Below are 14,495 nucleotides of genomic sequence, written 5' to 3'. Positions count from 1 at the left end.
TCTGAGCCACGCCCCCAGCCCCTCACTGTGGATCTAGACAAGTGTTCTACCTCTGAGCCACGCCCCCAGCCCCTCACTGTGGACTCTAGACAAGTGCTCTACCTCTGAGCCACGCCCCCAGCCCCTCACTGTGGATCTAGACAAGGGCTCTACCTCTGAGCCACGCCCCCAGCCCCTCACTGTGGATCCTAGACAAGTGCTCTACCTCTGAGCCACGCCCCCAGCCCCTCACTGTGGACTCTAGACAAGTGCTCTACCTCTGAGCCACGCCCCCAGCCCCTCACTGTGGATCTAGACAAGTGCTCTACCTCTGAGCCACGCCCCCAGCCCCTCACTGTGGACTCTAGACAAGTGCTCTATGGTCAGCTACATCTCACTTTCTCCCCACCCAGGCAGGGTCTCACTATAACCCGGGTTGACCTGGAATTCACCCTGTAGTTCCGGGCTGAACTCGAACTCACAGCAACCCTCCTACCTCAACTTCCAGGGTGTTGTGATTCAAATTGTACACCACTATGCCTGACTCTTTTATTTATTTATTGGTTCTTTGAGTTAGTCTCTCACTCCAGCCCAGGCTGACTTGGAATCACTACATAGTCTCAGGCTGGCCTCGAACTCGCGGTGATCCTCCTACCCCTGCCTCCCCGGTGCTGGGATTAAAGGCGTGCGCCACCATGCCTCACTTCCCTCTAAGGCACTGACAGGCACTTTGACAGGAAGATGTAGGCCAGCCAGAGACAATCCCGCTTACCACATCGACCTGGACCAGCAGGACTCGCAGGGCGAAGCTCTTCCCCAAGCTCTGCAGCCGCTCGTGGATGTAGTCTGGGTGCAGGTTGTGGTAGCGCAGGCTGCAAGGGCAGAGCAGGCTGGGGATCAGTGTTCTTGATGTCCCGGAGGCAGTTCCGTCCCCTTCCTGTCAGGGAGGCCAGGACCCAAGAGTCCAGGCCCAGCCCTCCTCCCTCAGACCCAGGGCTCCAGACCCGGCCCTCCTCCCTCAGACCCAGGGGTCCAGGCCCGGCCCTCCTCCCTCAGACCCAGGGATCCAGGCCCAGCCCCCCTCCCTCAGACCCAGGGGTCCAGGCCCAGCCCCCCTCCCTCAGACCCAGGGCTCCAGACCCAGCCCCCCTCCCTCAGACCCAGGGATCCAGGCCCAGCCCTCCTCCCTCAGACCCAGGGGTCCAGGCCCAGCCCTCCTCCCTCAGACCCAGGGGTCCAGGCCCAGCCCCCCTCCCTCAGACCCAGGGGTCCAGGCCCAGCCCCCCTCCCTCAGACCCAGGGCTCCAGACCCAGCCCTCCTCCCTCAGACCCAGGGGTCCAGGCCCAGCCCTCCTCCCTCAGACCCAGGGGTCCAGGCCCAGCCCCCCTCCCTCAGACCCAGGGCTCCAGACCCAGCCCTCCTCCCTCAGACCCAGGGGTCCAGGCCCAGCCCTCCTCCCTCAGACCCAGGGGTCCAGGCCCAGCCCCCCTCCCTCAGACCCAGGGATCCAGGCCCAGCCCTCCTCCCTCAGACCCAGGGGTCCAGGCCCAGACCCCCTCCCTCAGACCCAGGGCTCCAGACCCAGCCCCCCTCCCTCAGACCCAGGGGTCCAGGCCCAGCCCTCCTCCCTCAGACCCAGGGGTCCAGACCCAGCCCTCCTCCCTCAGACCCAGGGATCCAGGCCCAGCCCTCCTCCCTCAGACCCAGGGGTCCAGGCCCAGCCCTCCTCCCTCAGACCCAGGGATCCAGGCCCAGCCCTCCTCCCTCAGACCCAGGGGTCCAGGCCCACCAGACACATCATCAAGTCCCAGCTTTTGTTGACCTGGACATCTGAGACCATACACAATCTCTTCTCCTAACACAGGGTTACAGGATGGCCCCTAGCCCCAAGGGCTGATGACAGCACTCTCATGGAACAGGCCAGAACTCAAGCACAGTGGAATGACCCCCTCTGGCCCTGATTCGTGCCCCCCGATCTCTCACCTGAGAAAGAGGGCACAGGTGCTCTGGCCCAGCACGTAGTCGGGAACCACTTCACCGAATTCCCATGGCACGTTGCGTACAAATTTCAGCACAGGGTTGCCCCTCTGGAGAGTAAGAAGAGCGAGCAGAAGTCACCACTGGGGAGACGCTTGGACTGTGACAAAGGCCAGCCCCCTTCCCCACCTCTACCCAAAGCCGCCTGCCCAATGCCCACCCTGGCATGGGACTTTTCCAGCTTCTCTTCCCACACTCCTCAGCATGGGATCCGGAAGGTTTTTTTTTTTTTTTTTTGGTTTTCCGAGGTAGGGTCTCACTCTTGCTCAGGCTGTCCTGGAATTCACTCTGTAGTCCCAGGGTGGCCTCAAGCTCCTGGCGATCCTCCCACCTCTGCCTCCTGAGTGCTGAGATTAAAGGCGTGCACCACCATGCCCGGCTGTTTTGTTTTTCAAGGTAGGGTCTCACTGTAGCCCAGGCTGACCTGGAATTCACTCTGGAGTCTCAGGGTGGCCCTGAACTCACGGCGATCCTCCTACCTCTGCCTCCCGAGTGCTGGGATTAAAGGCGTGCACCACCACGCCCAGCTTGTTCTTTTCTTTAAGAATTTTTTTAAATTGATTTTTATTTGAGGCAGAGAGAAAGTGGGAGAGAGAGGGAGAGAGAATGGGTGGGCAGACACATGTACCACCTTGTGCATCTGGTTTATGTGGGACCTGGAGAATCAAACCCAGGTCCTTAAGCTTCACAGGCAGTGCCTTAACCACTAAGCCAAATATTTTCTTCATTTATTCATTTGCAAACACATGAGAGGAAGAGAGAGAGAAAAAGAGAAGCCAGGGATGATGGCACACCTTCAATCCCAGCATTCGGGAGGCAGAGCTAGGAATTTCATGGTGAGTTTGAGACCAGCCTGAGACTACACAGTGAGTCTAGGTTGGCCTGGGATAGAACAAGACCCTACCTTTAACCACCCCCCGAAAAAAGAGAGACAGAGGGGGGGGGGGGCCAGGCGTGGTGGCGCATGCAGCACCCAGCGCTCGGGAAGCAGGGGGAGGTGGACTGCTGTAAATTCATGGCCAGTCTGAGACTACAGAGTGAATTCCAGGTCCGCCTGGGCTAGACTGAGACCCTACCTCGAAAAGCCAAAAAAAGGGGATTAAAAAAAAAAAAAGACAGAGAGAGAATGAGTGTCAGGATCTCTAGCCACTGCAAACCAACCCCAGATGCATGTGCCACTTTGTGCATCTGACTTTACGTGGGTACTGGGGACCTGTAGGGGACCAGACCAGCAGGATTTGCCAGCAAATGCCTTTAACAACTGAGCCATCTCTGTAGCCCATGAAATGGTCATTGTTTTGTCAGTTCACCGGAGGTGCTTTGACCTATACCCTTCTCACCCCCCACCCTTGGCTAGAGGGTGCCTTGCCCCCTCCAGTGAGCCTCTGCCCCAGCTCCAACGTCCATCTGCCTGCGACCATCCATCTCCCTGCGCCCGCAGCCTGGCCCGCACCTGCCCCTCCTCCTGGTTCTACATCAGGAATGGCCTGTGTCCAGCGCTCCAGGCTGTCCAGGGCTCTTCTCTCTCCTCTCCTCTGACGGGGCCCCTGGCCACTCTGCTAATGACATGATCCTAAAACACTAACTGCCCCTCCCCTGTCCTAAGACCTGCCAGGGCTCCCCAGTGCCCCCCGGGAAGAAAGCCCAGCGTCCCCAGCTGGCTCTGCTCAAAGCCCTTCCGTCTCAATTCCACCCCCGCTCAAGTGAGAACCTACTCTACAGCCCAAGAAAGAAACTCTTTGTACAAGCCAAGCCTACTCCACTCACTAAGCATTAACTGGACATGTATTGTGTCACCATGATGGGGTTACTGCAGTGACCAAGGTCCCTGAGATAAACTTATGGGGAGGAACACGAGCCACGTGATGACTGATTAAAGAATAACACATGTAGGCTGGGTGTGGTGGCGCACACGCCTTTAATCCCAGCACTTGGGAGGCAGAGGTAGGAGGACTGTCACGAGTTTGAGGCCACCCTGAGACTACACACTGAATTCCATGTCAGCCTGGACTAGAGTGAGACCCTATCTCAGAAAACGAAAAAAAAAAAAAAAATAACACATTTTGGGGGAGAGATGGTTCAGCAGTTAAGGCACTTGCTTGCAAAGCCTAAAGACCAGGTTCAAGTCACCAGTATCCACATAAAACCAGATGCAAATAAACAAATTAATAAAAAGAATTAGAATAATAAAAAGAATTTGGCTGGACATGGTGGTGCACGCCTTTAATCCCAGCACTTGGGCGGCAGCAGTAGGAGGATTGCCATGAGTTCGAGGCCACCCTGAGACTCCATAGTGAATTCCAGATCAGCCTGAGCTACAGAGAGACCCTAGTTCAAAACACCAAGAAAAAAAAAAAAAAAAAAGAATTTGGCTGGGCATTGTGGCACATGCCTTTAATCCCAGCACCCGGGCGACAGAGGTAGGAGGATCACCATGAGTTTAATGTCAACCTAAGACTACACAGTGAATTCCAGGTCAGCCTGGGCTAGAGACCCTACCTCGGAAAACAAAACAAAACAAAACAAAACAAAAAAACAGAATTAGCCATTTGGACAACAGGGACACAAAGAGAACCTTTGGTTCAGGACATTTGGTTCCAGAGTTCCAGAGACTTCCCTACTGAGACCCTAGGAATTTCCTGAGTGATAACATCAAACATGGACTTCCTGAGTCCTGTGGAATTCCTGAGGGACAGGGGTGTCCTAGGTTCTCTTGAGGTGACTCCTAGTGGCCACTTCTGGTGAACATAAAACAGAGCTGGGCTGGCCCCACCCCAACCTCTGGGGAGAACAGGACTCAAGGCTTAGTGGTCACCAGTGGTCAGTGATGTTACCAATCATGTTGGCATTTGAAGCTTCCATAACCCAAAAGGACAGGCACGGAGTTCAAGAGCTTCCCAGCAGACGCAGATGTGGGTGATCCCAGCAAGGTTGTAGAAGGTGCTGGTCACAGCACGTGACACTGCTCTAGGTATTACACTACCTTAGACATTCCTTCATCTAAATTGTAGATTTTTTTTTTTTTTTTTTTTTGGTTTTTCGAGGTAGGATCTCGCTCTAGCCCAGGCTGACCTGGAATTCACTATGTAGTCTCAGGGTGGCCTCGAACTCATGACGATCCTCCTACCTCTGCCTCCCAAGCACTGGGATTAAAGGCGTGTGCCACCATGCACAGCTTAGATGCATTATTTATTTATATATATATTTTGTTTTTCTAGGTAAGGTCTTGCTCTAGCCTAGGCTGACCTGGAATTCACTATGTAGTCTTAGGCTGGCCTCGAACTCACAGCGATCCTCCTACCTTGGCTTCCCCAGTGCTGGGATTAAAGGCTGTTTTATTTTTAAAATACTTTGGGCTGGCACACCTATTTTCTCTCTCTCTCGCAAGTAAAAATATTTTCAAATACAGGCATGGTGGCACATACCTATAATCCCAGCAAGTGGTGCATGCATCTGAAGTTCATTTGCAGTGGCTGGAGGCACTGGCATGCCCATTATTTCTTTCTGTCTGTCTGTCTCACTTCTCTCCTCTCTCTCAAAGTAAGTAAATAAATAAAATATTTAAGAGGGGCTGGAGAGATGGCTTAGTGGTTAAGGTGCTTGCCTACAAAGTCAAAGGACCCAGGTGTGATCCCCCAGGACCCACGGAAGCCAGATGCATAAGGTGGCGCATGCAACTAGAGTTTATTTGAAGCAGCTGGATGCCCTAGCATGCACCCTCTCTCTCTCTCTCTGAAAACATAAAGTAAAATAAGAAATTTTTTAAAGGGCTGGGGCCAGGTGTGGTGCCGCATGCCTTTAATCCCAGCCCTTGGGAAGCAGAGGTAGGAGGATGGCCATGAGTTCGAGGCCACCCTGAGATGACCGAGTGAATTCCAGGTCAGCCTGGGATACAGCAAGAACCCTGTCCCCCCTCCGAAAAAGGGGAACTGAAGAGATGGCACAGTGGTCAAGTCACTTGCCTGCAAAGCCTAAGAACCCAGGTTCCCCAGAACCCACATAAGCCAGGTGTACATGGTGGCACATGCACCTGGAGTTTGTTTGCATTAGCTAGAGACCCTGGTACACCCATTTTTTCTCTCTCTCATAATAAATAAGTAAAATATTAAAATGTTTAAACACGCCCATAGGCCATGTGTAGAGGCACACACCTTTAATCCTAGCAGCATTTCGGAGGCAGAGGTAGGAGGATCGCTATGACTTAAGAGGCCAGCCTGGCACTGCAGACTGAGTTCCAGGACAGCCTGGGCTAGAGTGAGAACTTACCTTTTTTTTTTTTCCCCTTCAAGGTAGGCTGACCTAGAATTCACTATGTAGTTTCAGGGTAGCCTCGAACTCACAGCGATCCTCCTACCTCTGCCTCTCGAGTGCTGAGATTAAAGACATGCATACTATACCCAGCTCACAAGAACCTTCCTTGAAAACAAAAAGTATGTCACAGTAGTGCATGCCAGTCTGTGGTTACACAGTGAGTCTCTAGTCAGCCTGGGCTAGAGTGAGACCCTGCCTGGAAACAAGTCGAAAAAATCAAAACGAAAGACAATTGGCCAGACAGGCCAAATGACTGAACGAGTGCAATAGTGGCCTGTCTGCTCTGGGGGAAACCAACTGCTCTCTAATTGGACTGAAGGCCCACTCTATGGGAGAGAATACGTGCCTGGTACTGAAAACCTAATCAAAAGTCTATGAGCCTTAGGGGTATAAGGCCTGCTCATGTCTGGATAAATGCATATATTACTCTCACCAAATTGCCCTGAAAGCACTACGCTTAATGTTCATACTCATGTATTAATGCTATTCTCACTTCTGGTAAGAGAAGCTTCTTTTTCTCAGATGGCGATGACCATTGAGAAGACCCACAAGGCAACATAGTGCTGAGAAGAAGGGACGGAGGAGCGTCCACCACTGAAACATCTCACACCCACCACTGCGGAAGAGGTGGCGGAAAGCATGTAAGAGCCAAAGGAAGGGTACCACTCCTTACATACAGGTGTCCAGACAGAATTTGGCCTCGATATCCGAGACCTCACAGTACCTAGCAATACCTACACAAGACCCTCATAACAGGAGAAAAAGATGATGACATCAAAATAAAAGAGAGACTAATGGAGAGAGGGAGGGGATATGACAGAGAACTGAGTTATGAAGGAGAAAGTAGGGGAGGGGAGGGGAGGGAAATACCATGGTTTGTTGTCTGTAAGTATAGAAATTGTCAATAGGGCTGGAGAGATGGCTTAGTGGTTAAGCGCTTGCCTGTGAAGCCTGAGGACCCCGGTTCGAGGCTCAATTCTCCAGGACCCACGTTAGCCAGATGCACAAGGGGGTGCACGCATCTGGAGTTCGGTTTGCAGTGGTTGGAGGCCCTGGCGCGCCCATTCTCTCTCTCTATCTGCCTCTTTCTCTCTCTCTCTGTCACTCTCAAATTAGTAAAAATAAACAAAAAAAATTTTAAAAAAAAAGAAATTGTCAATAAAAAGTATATATAAATATATATATAAAAGACAAAACAAAAACTTAAAGCTCAACCAGTGACAGACACGACCTGTTTCCCATCTACCACTTGATACGTATATAGCAAATAACACCTGGCACTCCGTTCATATATGTGATGTAAGTAAGGTGCCCAATTCCTATTTAGAAGCACAGATGGGCTCAGTCACTTACCGTAGATCACACAGCTATTGTGGGTCAGATCAGGGATGAAATGTCAGGTCAGCAACTACATGAACAAACCAAGGGCTGGAGAGATGGCTCAGTGGTTAAGGCGCTTGCCTGCCAAACCTTACGACCTGGGTTCGATCTCCCCCGTAGCCATGTGAAGGCAGACGAACAAAGTGGCAGGGGCATCTGGAGTTCATTTGCAGTGGCTAGAGGCCCTGGTGCGCCCATTCTCTCTGTCCCTTTTCTATCTCTCTTTGCTTGCAAACAAATAAATAAAATGCAGAGCCGGGCGTGGTGGCTCACGCCTTCAATCCCAGCACTAGGGAGGCAGAGGTAGGAGGATCGCTGTGAGTTCGAGGCCACCCTGAGACTCCAGAGTGAATTCCAGGTCAGCCTGGGCTACAGTGAGACCCTACCTCGAAAAGACCAAAAATAAATAAATATAATGAACACACCTGGAAACAGGAGCGGAGCTGTCTAGCAGCCTAACAGCCCTAACGTGAAGGACTGGACTCCTCCCCCACATGGCTGAAGGAATGCGTGGAGAAGAGGAGGAGTGAACACATGCGGGTACTGACAGCGAGGTGAGCGGGGCTCTGGCCTCTTTCTACTGCCCCCCCACAATCCCTGGAGCTGGGGTTCCCCGCAGAAGCCCCACAGCGCGCCAAGTTCCTCACCTGCCGGGGGCTCACAATGATACTGTTCGTTTTCGCCCCCGGTTTCAGAGCCTGGTTCGGGGTCTCTCCTGTGCTGGGCTCCGAGCCCGTGGGGCCGGTGTCCCCTGCCCCGGGCCCTGGCGGAGGCCGGGAGATGGCATATTCAGCGTATGTCTGAGGGGCTGCTTGGGCTGAAGTCGCCTCCGTGGGAAGGTTTCGCGTGGATCTGAATAAGGACTTGGCCTGTGGGGAGAAAGGAGGGTGGGGGAGTCAGGAAGGGAACCTGGAGTCCTCCCTCCTCTGCGGGTGGGGCCCCTCTGCCTTCCACAAGCCTTTCAAAGGAAGGCCCCAAGGGCAGGGACTTACAACAGAAGCCAGCCGCCAGCCTGGTCAAGAGCCACCATCCACTGTCCTGTCCGCCCACCCATGTTCTGCCTTGTTGTTGTTTTTAGTTTTTATCGAGGTAGGGTCTCACTCTAGCTCATGCTGACCTGGAATTCACTCTGTAGTCTCAGGGTGGCCTCGAACTCACAGAGATCCTCCTACCTCTGCCTCCTGAGTGCTGGGATTAAAGGTGTACGCCACCATGCCGGGCTTATTCATATATATATATAAATTTGAGAGAGCGAGAACTGGGGAAGGGTACGCCAGGGCTTTCAGCCGCTGCAAACTCCAGATGCATGCAAGAATGGACCTCCAGACACTGCAAACGAACTCCAGATGCATGCGCCACCTTGTGCATCTGGCTTATGTGGGTCCTGGAGCATCGAACCTAGGTCCTTTGGCTTTGCAGGAAAACACCTTAACTGCTAAGCCATCTCTACAGCCCCTACCTTTTTTTTTTTTGAATATTTATTTGCAAGGAGATAGAGACAGAGAGAGAGAGAGAGAAAGAACTGGTGGCATGCCAGGGCCTCTAGCCACTGCAAACCAACTCCAGACACAGGCACCATGTTGTGCACCCGTGTTCTGCCTTATTTAAAAAAATATTTTTTTGGCAGGGCATGGTGGTGCATGCCTTTAATCCCAGCACTCCGGAGGCATTGATGGGAAGATCACCTGAGTTTGAGGCCACCCTGAGACTACACACACACACACACACACACACACACACACACACACACATATATCCTTTTTTTTTTGCCCAGGTATGGTGGCACATGTCTTTAACTCCAGCATTCCAGAGACAGAGGTAGGAGGATCACCATGAGTTCAAGGCCACCCTGAGATTACATAATGAATTCCAAGTCAGCCTGGGCTAGAGCAAAACCCTACCTCAAAAAAAATTTTTTATTTATTTATTTTTTTTATTTTTTAAATTTTTATTAACATTTTCCATGATTATAAAATATATCCCATGGTAATTCCCTCCCTTCCCACCCCCACACTTTCCCATTTGAAATTCCATTCTCCATCATATTACCTCCCCATTACAATCATTGTAATTACATATATACAATACCAACCTATTAAGGATCCTCCTCCCTTCCTTTCTCTACCCTTTATGTCTCCTTTTTACCTTACTGAGATTACATAATGAATTCCAAGTCAGCCTGGGCTAGAGCAAAACCCTACCTCAAAAAAAAAATTAAAAAGAAACTAAATATATGGGAAGGGGTGCTGGAGAGATGGCTTGGTGGTTAAGGTACTTCCCTGCAAAGCATAAGAACCCAGGTTAAATTCCCTAGTATCCATGTAAGCCAGATGTGCACGGTTGCACATGCATCTGGAGTTCATTTGTAATGACTAGAGGCCCTGGCATGCCCATTCTCTCAAAAAAAAATATATATATATATATTTATATACATATAAATATATGTGTGTGTGTGTGTGTATCTGCCTCTCCCCCACACCCTCAAATAAATAAAGTACAGAGATAAGAGAGGCAGATACACACACATATAGAGAGAACAGATGTGCCAGGGCTACTGAAAATGAACTCCAGGTACATGCGCCACCTTTTGCATCTGGCTTACGTGGGTCCAGGGGTATCGAACCTGGGTCCTTTGGCATTGTGGGTAAGTACCTTAACCATTTAACCATCCCTTCAGCCCTAAAATATTATTAAAAATATTTCTTATTTGGGGCTGGAGAGATGGCTTAGTGGTTAAGGCATTTGCCTGCAACGCCAAAGGACCTCAGTTTGATTCTCCAGGACCCACGTAAGCCAGATGCACAAGGTGGCACAGACATCTGGAGTTCGTCTGCAATGTCTGGAGGCCCATTCTCTCTCTCCCTCTGTGCCTCTTTCCCTTTCTTGCTCTCTCAAATAAAATAAATACATAAAAATTTTAAAAACACATTTTTTATTTGAAAGCAGAGAATAATAGAAGAAACAGAGAATTGGAGTGCCAGGGCCTCCAGCCGCTCCAGATGAACTCCAGATGCATACACTACTTTGTGCATCTGGCTTCACATGGGTACTGGGGAATCGGGCCTGGAGTCATTAGACTTTGCAGGCAAGTGCCTTAACCACTGAGCAGTGTCTCTAGCTCTGAACTGACTTTCCCTTTCCCTGTCCTCCCAGATGATCTCATGGCTGCCTTCTCTCACACCTTGTGCCCATCTTTCTCAAGATAGAAGAAGCCCTCCCAAAGCCTTTCTATAAAGTGATTCCTCCCCCAGTATACTCCCAATCCTTCACCCGACTTCTTTGGAGCACACAGACGGTAGTCAAAACAGCATCTGCTACTTTCCTGTGAGAATCTACCTGATGCTTCCACCAGCTAAAGAGCACTGAGCCATCTACTAAGGCTACTCTCACTTTTGGTAGAGAACCTTCTCTTTTCAGATGACGGTGACCTTGGGATGACTCAGAAGGCACCATGGTGCTGGGAAGAAGTGACAGAGGAGTGCTCAGCACTGAAATATCTCTATCACACTTTCCAGGGCTCAGGGTCCATTGCGGAAGAGGTGGCGGAAAGAATGTAAGAGCCAAAGGAAGGGTAGGACTCCTTACAACATGATCCTCCAGACACAAAATGGCCTGGATCTCCATGACCTCACAGTGCCTGACACTCCCTACACAAGACCATCATAAGAGGAGGAAAAGATCATGACATCAAAATAAAAGAGAGACTGATTGAGAGGGGGAGGGGATATGATGCAGAGTGGAGTTTCAAAGGGGAAAGTGGGGAGAGGGAGGGAATTACCATGGGATATTGTCTACAGTCATGGAAATTGTCAATCAAAAAAAAAAAAACAAGCCGGGCATGATGGCGCACGCCTTTAATCCCTGCACTCTGGAGGCAGAGGTAGGAGGATCACTGTGAGTCTGAGGTCACCCTGAGACTACAGAGTGAATTCCAGTGAGACCCTACCTTGAAAAAACCAAAATAATAATAATAATAATAATAATAAATAAATAAATAAACTAATAATACATTTAAGAATAAATAATACTAATACTTAGAAAAAAAAAAAGCTTTCCAAGGGCTGGGGAGATAGCTCAGTGGGTAAAGGCACTTGCTTGCAAAGCCTGCCAGCCTGTATTCAATCCCCAGTATCCTTGTAAATCCAGATATACAAAGTAGTGCATGTATCTGCAGTTAGCATGGCCAGCGGCTCTGGCATGCCCATACTCCTCCACATCTTCCCTCCTTCTCCCCACCCTCATCTTGCAAATGAATATTTTTAAAAGGCTTTCCAAAAAAAAAAAAAAAGAGAGAGAGAGAGAGAGAGAGAGAGCGCACTGGGGATGTGCCTCAGCGGGTACAGTGTCTGCCTTGCATAGGTGAAGTTCTGGGCTCTATTCCCAGCACCCCGTCAATAGGTGTGGTGGTGCGTGCCTGTAATCCCGGTGCTTGGGTTATGCAGGCAGGAAGATCCGATGAATTACACACAAGGTCTTCAAGGCCAACCTGAGCTACATGAAATTGGAAAAAAAAAAAAAATTCCTCCAAGCTGTTAAAAGCACAGACATTGCAGGGGAGAGAGGACGGTTGAGATAGGACCTCGTTTTCTAGTCTACGCTAGCGTCAAATTTTATGAAAGTGATACCTATGCTCAGCTCAAACTTCTTTGTTTCTTTTTTTAAAATTTCCTTCACTTGCATGAGAGAGAGTGTGTGAACCAGGTCTCTTACTGCTACAAATTTATCCCCATCCAACTCTACTTGGGTGGCTGGGGAATTGAATTTGGGACAGCAAATACCTTTAGACCACTGAGTCATTTCTTCCCACCCCAAAACTTACCTCTCCTTTCTTTCTTTCTCTCTCTCTCTCTTTCTTTCTCTCTCCATCCCTCCCTCCCTCCCTTTCTTTCCTTTTATTATATGATTTCTGATAAGAAGTCAATCCAATATTTTATTTGTATTTATTTATTTGACAGAGAAGGAGGGATGGGGGGGACAGCTGAATGGGTGCACCAGGGCCTCCAGCCACTGCAAACGAACTCCAGACGCCTGCACCCCCTTGTGCACCTGGCTAACATGGGTCCTGGGGGATAGAACATGGATCCTTTGGCTTTGCAGGCAAACGCCTTAACTGCTGAACTATCCCTCCAGCCCCCGCCATCCCTCCCTCCCTTTCTTTCTTTCTTTTTTTGGCAGGGTCTCACTCTAGCCCACGCTAACCTGGAATTCACTATGTTTCATTTAAAAAAAAAAAAAAAAAAGCCTAAAGACCCAGGTCCAATTCCCCAGGACCCACTTAAGTCAGATGCACATGGTGGTGCACGCATGTGGAATTTGTTTGCAGTGGCTAGTGGCCCTGGTGCACCTGTTTCTAATAAATAGATAAAAATAAATCTTCAAAAGAATTAAATAAACTTTTAAAGCAGGTATGATGGCGCACACCTTTAATCCCAGCACTCAGGAGGATGAGGTAGGAAGATTGCTGAGTTCAAGGTCAGCCTGAGACTAGCCTTGCCTACAGCAAGACCCTACCTTGAAAAGCCAAAAATAAATAAATAAATAAATTTTAAAAATAGGACTGCGGAGATGGCTTAAAGATGCTTGTCTGCAAAGCCTAAAGACCCAGGTTCGATTCCCCAGGACCCACATAAGCCAGATGCACAAGGTGGCGCATGAGTCTGGAGTTCATTTGCAGCGCCTGGAGGCCCTGGCACGCCCATATTTTCTCTCTCTCTCTCTCTCTCTCTCTCTCTCTCTCTCTCTCTTTCTGTCAAATAATAAGTAAGCTGGGCATGGTGGTGCATGCCTTTAATCCCAGCACTCTGGAGGCAGTGGTAGGAGGATCGCCGTGAGTTCGAGACCGCCCTGAGACTACATAGTGAATTCCAGGTCAGCCTGGGCTACAGTGAGACCCTACCTTCAAAGACAAAATTAAATTAAAATAAATAAAATAGTAAATAAATAAAATAAAATGAACTTTAACACACACACACACCCCAAAGCTAGCAGCAACGATACAGAAAAAAAATTACATGCCGACTGATAGGTGACATTTTAGTCTCTGGCTTAGAATCTTCTCGTAATCACCTTGCCGTGCCATTTTACAGACGGGGAAACTGAGCCGGCTAGAGAGCGATGGGCTTTTTCTCCAAAGTGACCCACAGGCCTCAAAAGCCGGCCTCACACCCACACTAGGGTCCCACAGATGCCTCGCTGCCCTTATCCCTGCAACAACCCCCCCACCCCGGGTCTAGCCCTGCCTCCCAACAGCACCCTCCCCCCCCACACACCCTGGCCTTACCCCTGGGGCAGGGACCTCGTCTTCATCCAGAGGGATGACAAACTTCTTCCTCGAGGGCTGTGGCACCCCCTCCTCGTCCTTCCCAGGGTCCATCTAGGGTCTGAGAGACACGAGGCTTCGGGGTCTACCTTCGCTACCCTCCATCAGGACCCCCTGGGACTCACAGCCACTTCCCCCCCGCAACATCCCCAGTTCTAAGCGCTGCCCCGCCCACTGACGTCATCCCTCCCCTCATTGGTCCGCGCGCGCGCTCGTCCCGCCCCTCCCCGTCCCACGCTCCAGGACCCCCGGCGGAGACCGGGTCCCCGTACCCCCTTGGGCTTACACCTGGACCCGATGCCCAAGCCCAGTCGGTGCCCTGTCATATGCAGAGCAGTGACTGGGCCTCCGTGGCTGCCCATCATCGGACGCCCCCCCGCCCCTCGCCGCCCTACCTGCGCGGGCCTCTTCTTCCCCAAGGTCTGGACGACGAGAGCGCCGGGCCATCGAGACCTCACACCTCCCGGG

At 50.7% G+C, this 14,495-nt stretch overlaps 1 protein-coding gene across 1 annotated transcript in view; it reads right to left on the bottom strand.

Annotated features, from left to right (window-relative positions):
• Ercc1 (ERCC excision repair 1, endonuclease non-catalytic subunit) overlaps positions 1–14,495 on the bottom strand; it is a 23,959-nt gene extending 9,464 nt beyond the window's left edge. Inside the window, exons 1-5 of the mRNA XM_045133734.1 lie at positions 14,423–14,495; positions 13,989–14,088; positions 8,356–8,577; positions 1,964–2,067; positions 752–851 (exon numbers count right to left, since the gene is read on the bottom strand). Coding sequence (XP_044989669.1) covers positions 752–851; positions 1,964–2,067; positions 8,356–8,577; positions 13,989–14,081 — 519 coding nt within the window. The 5' untranslated portion in view covers positions 14,082–14,088; positions 14,423–14,495. The remainder of the gene's footprint in view (positions 1–751; positions 852–1,963; positions 2,068–8,355; positions 8,578–13,988; positions 14,089–14,422) is intronic.

This window comes from Jaculus jaculus, chromosome 14 (genome assembly GCF_020740685.1).
Source record: "Jaculus jaculus isolate mJacJac1 chromosome 14, mJacJac1.mat.Y.cur, whole genome shotgun sequence".
NCBI classification, from domain to species: domain Eukaryota; kingdom Metazoa; phylum Chordata; class Mammalia; order Rodentia; family Dipodidae; genus Jaculus; species Jaculus jaculus.
The sequence above is the reverse complement of the archived record's forward strand: the minus strand, read 5'-3'. Positions and strand labels throughout refer to the sequence as shown.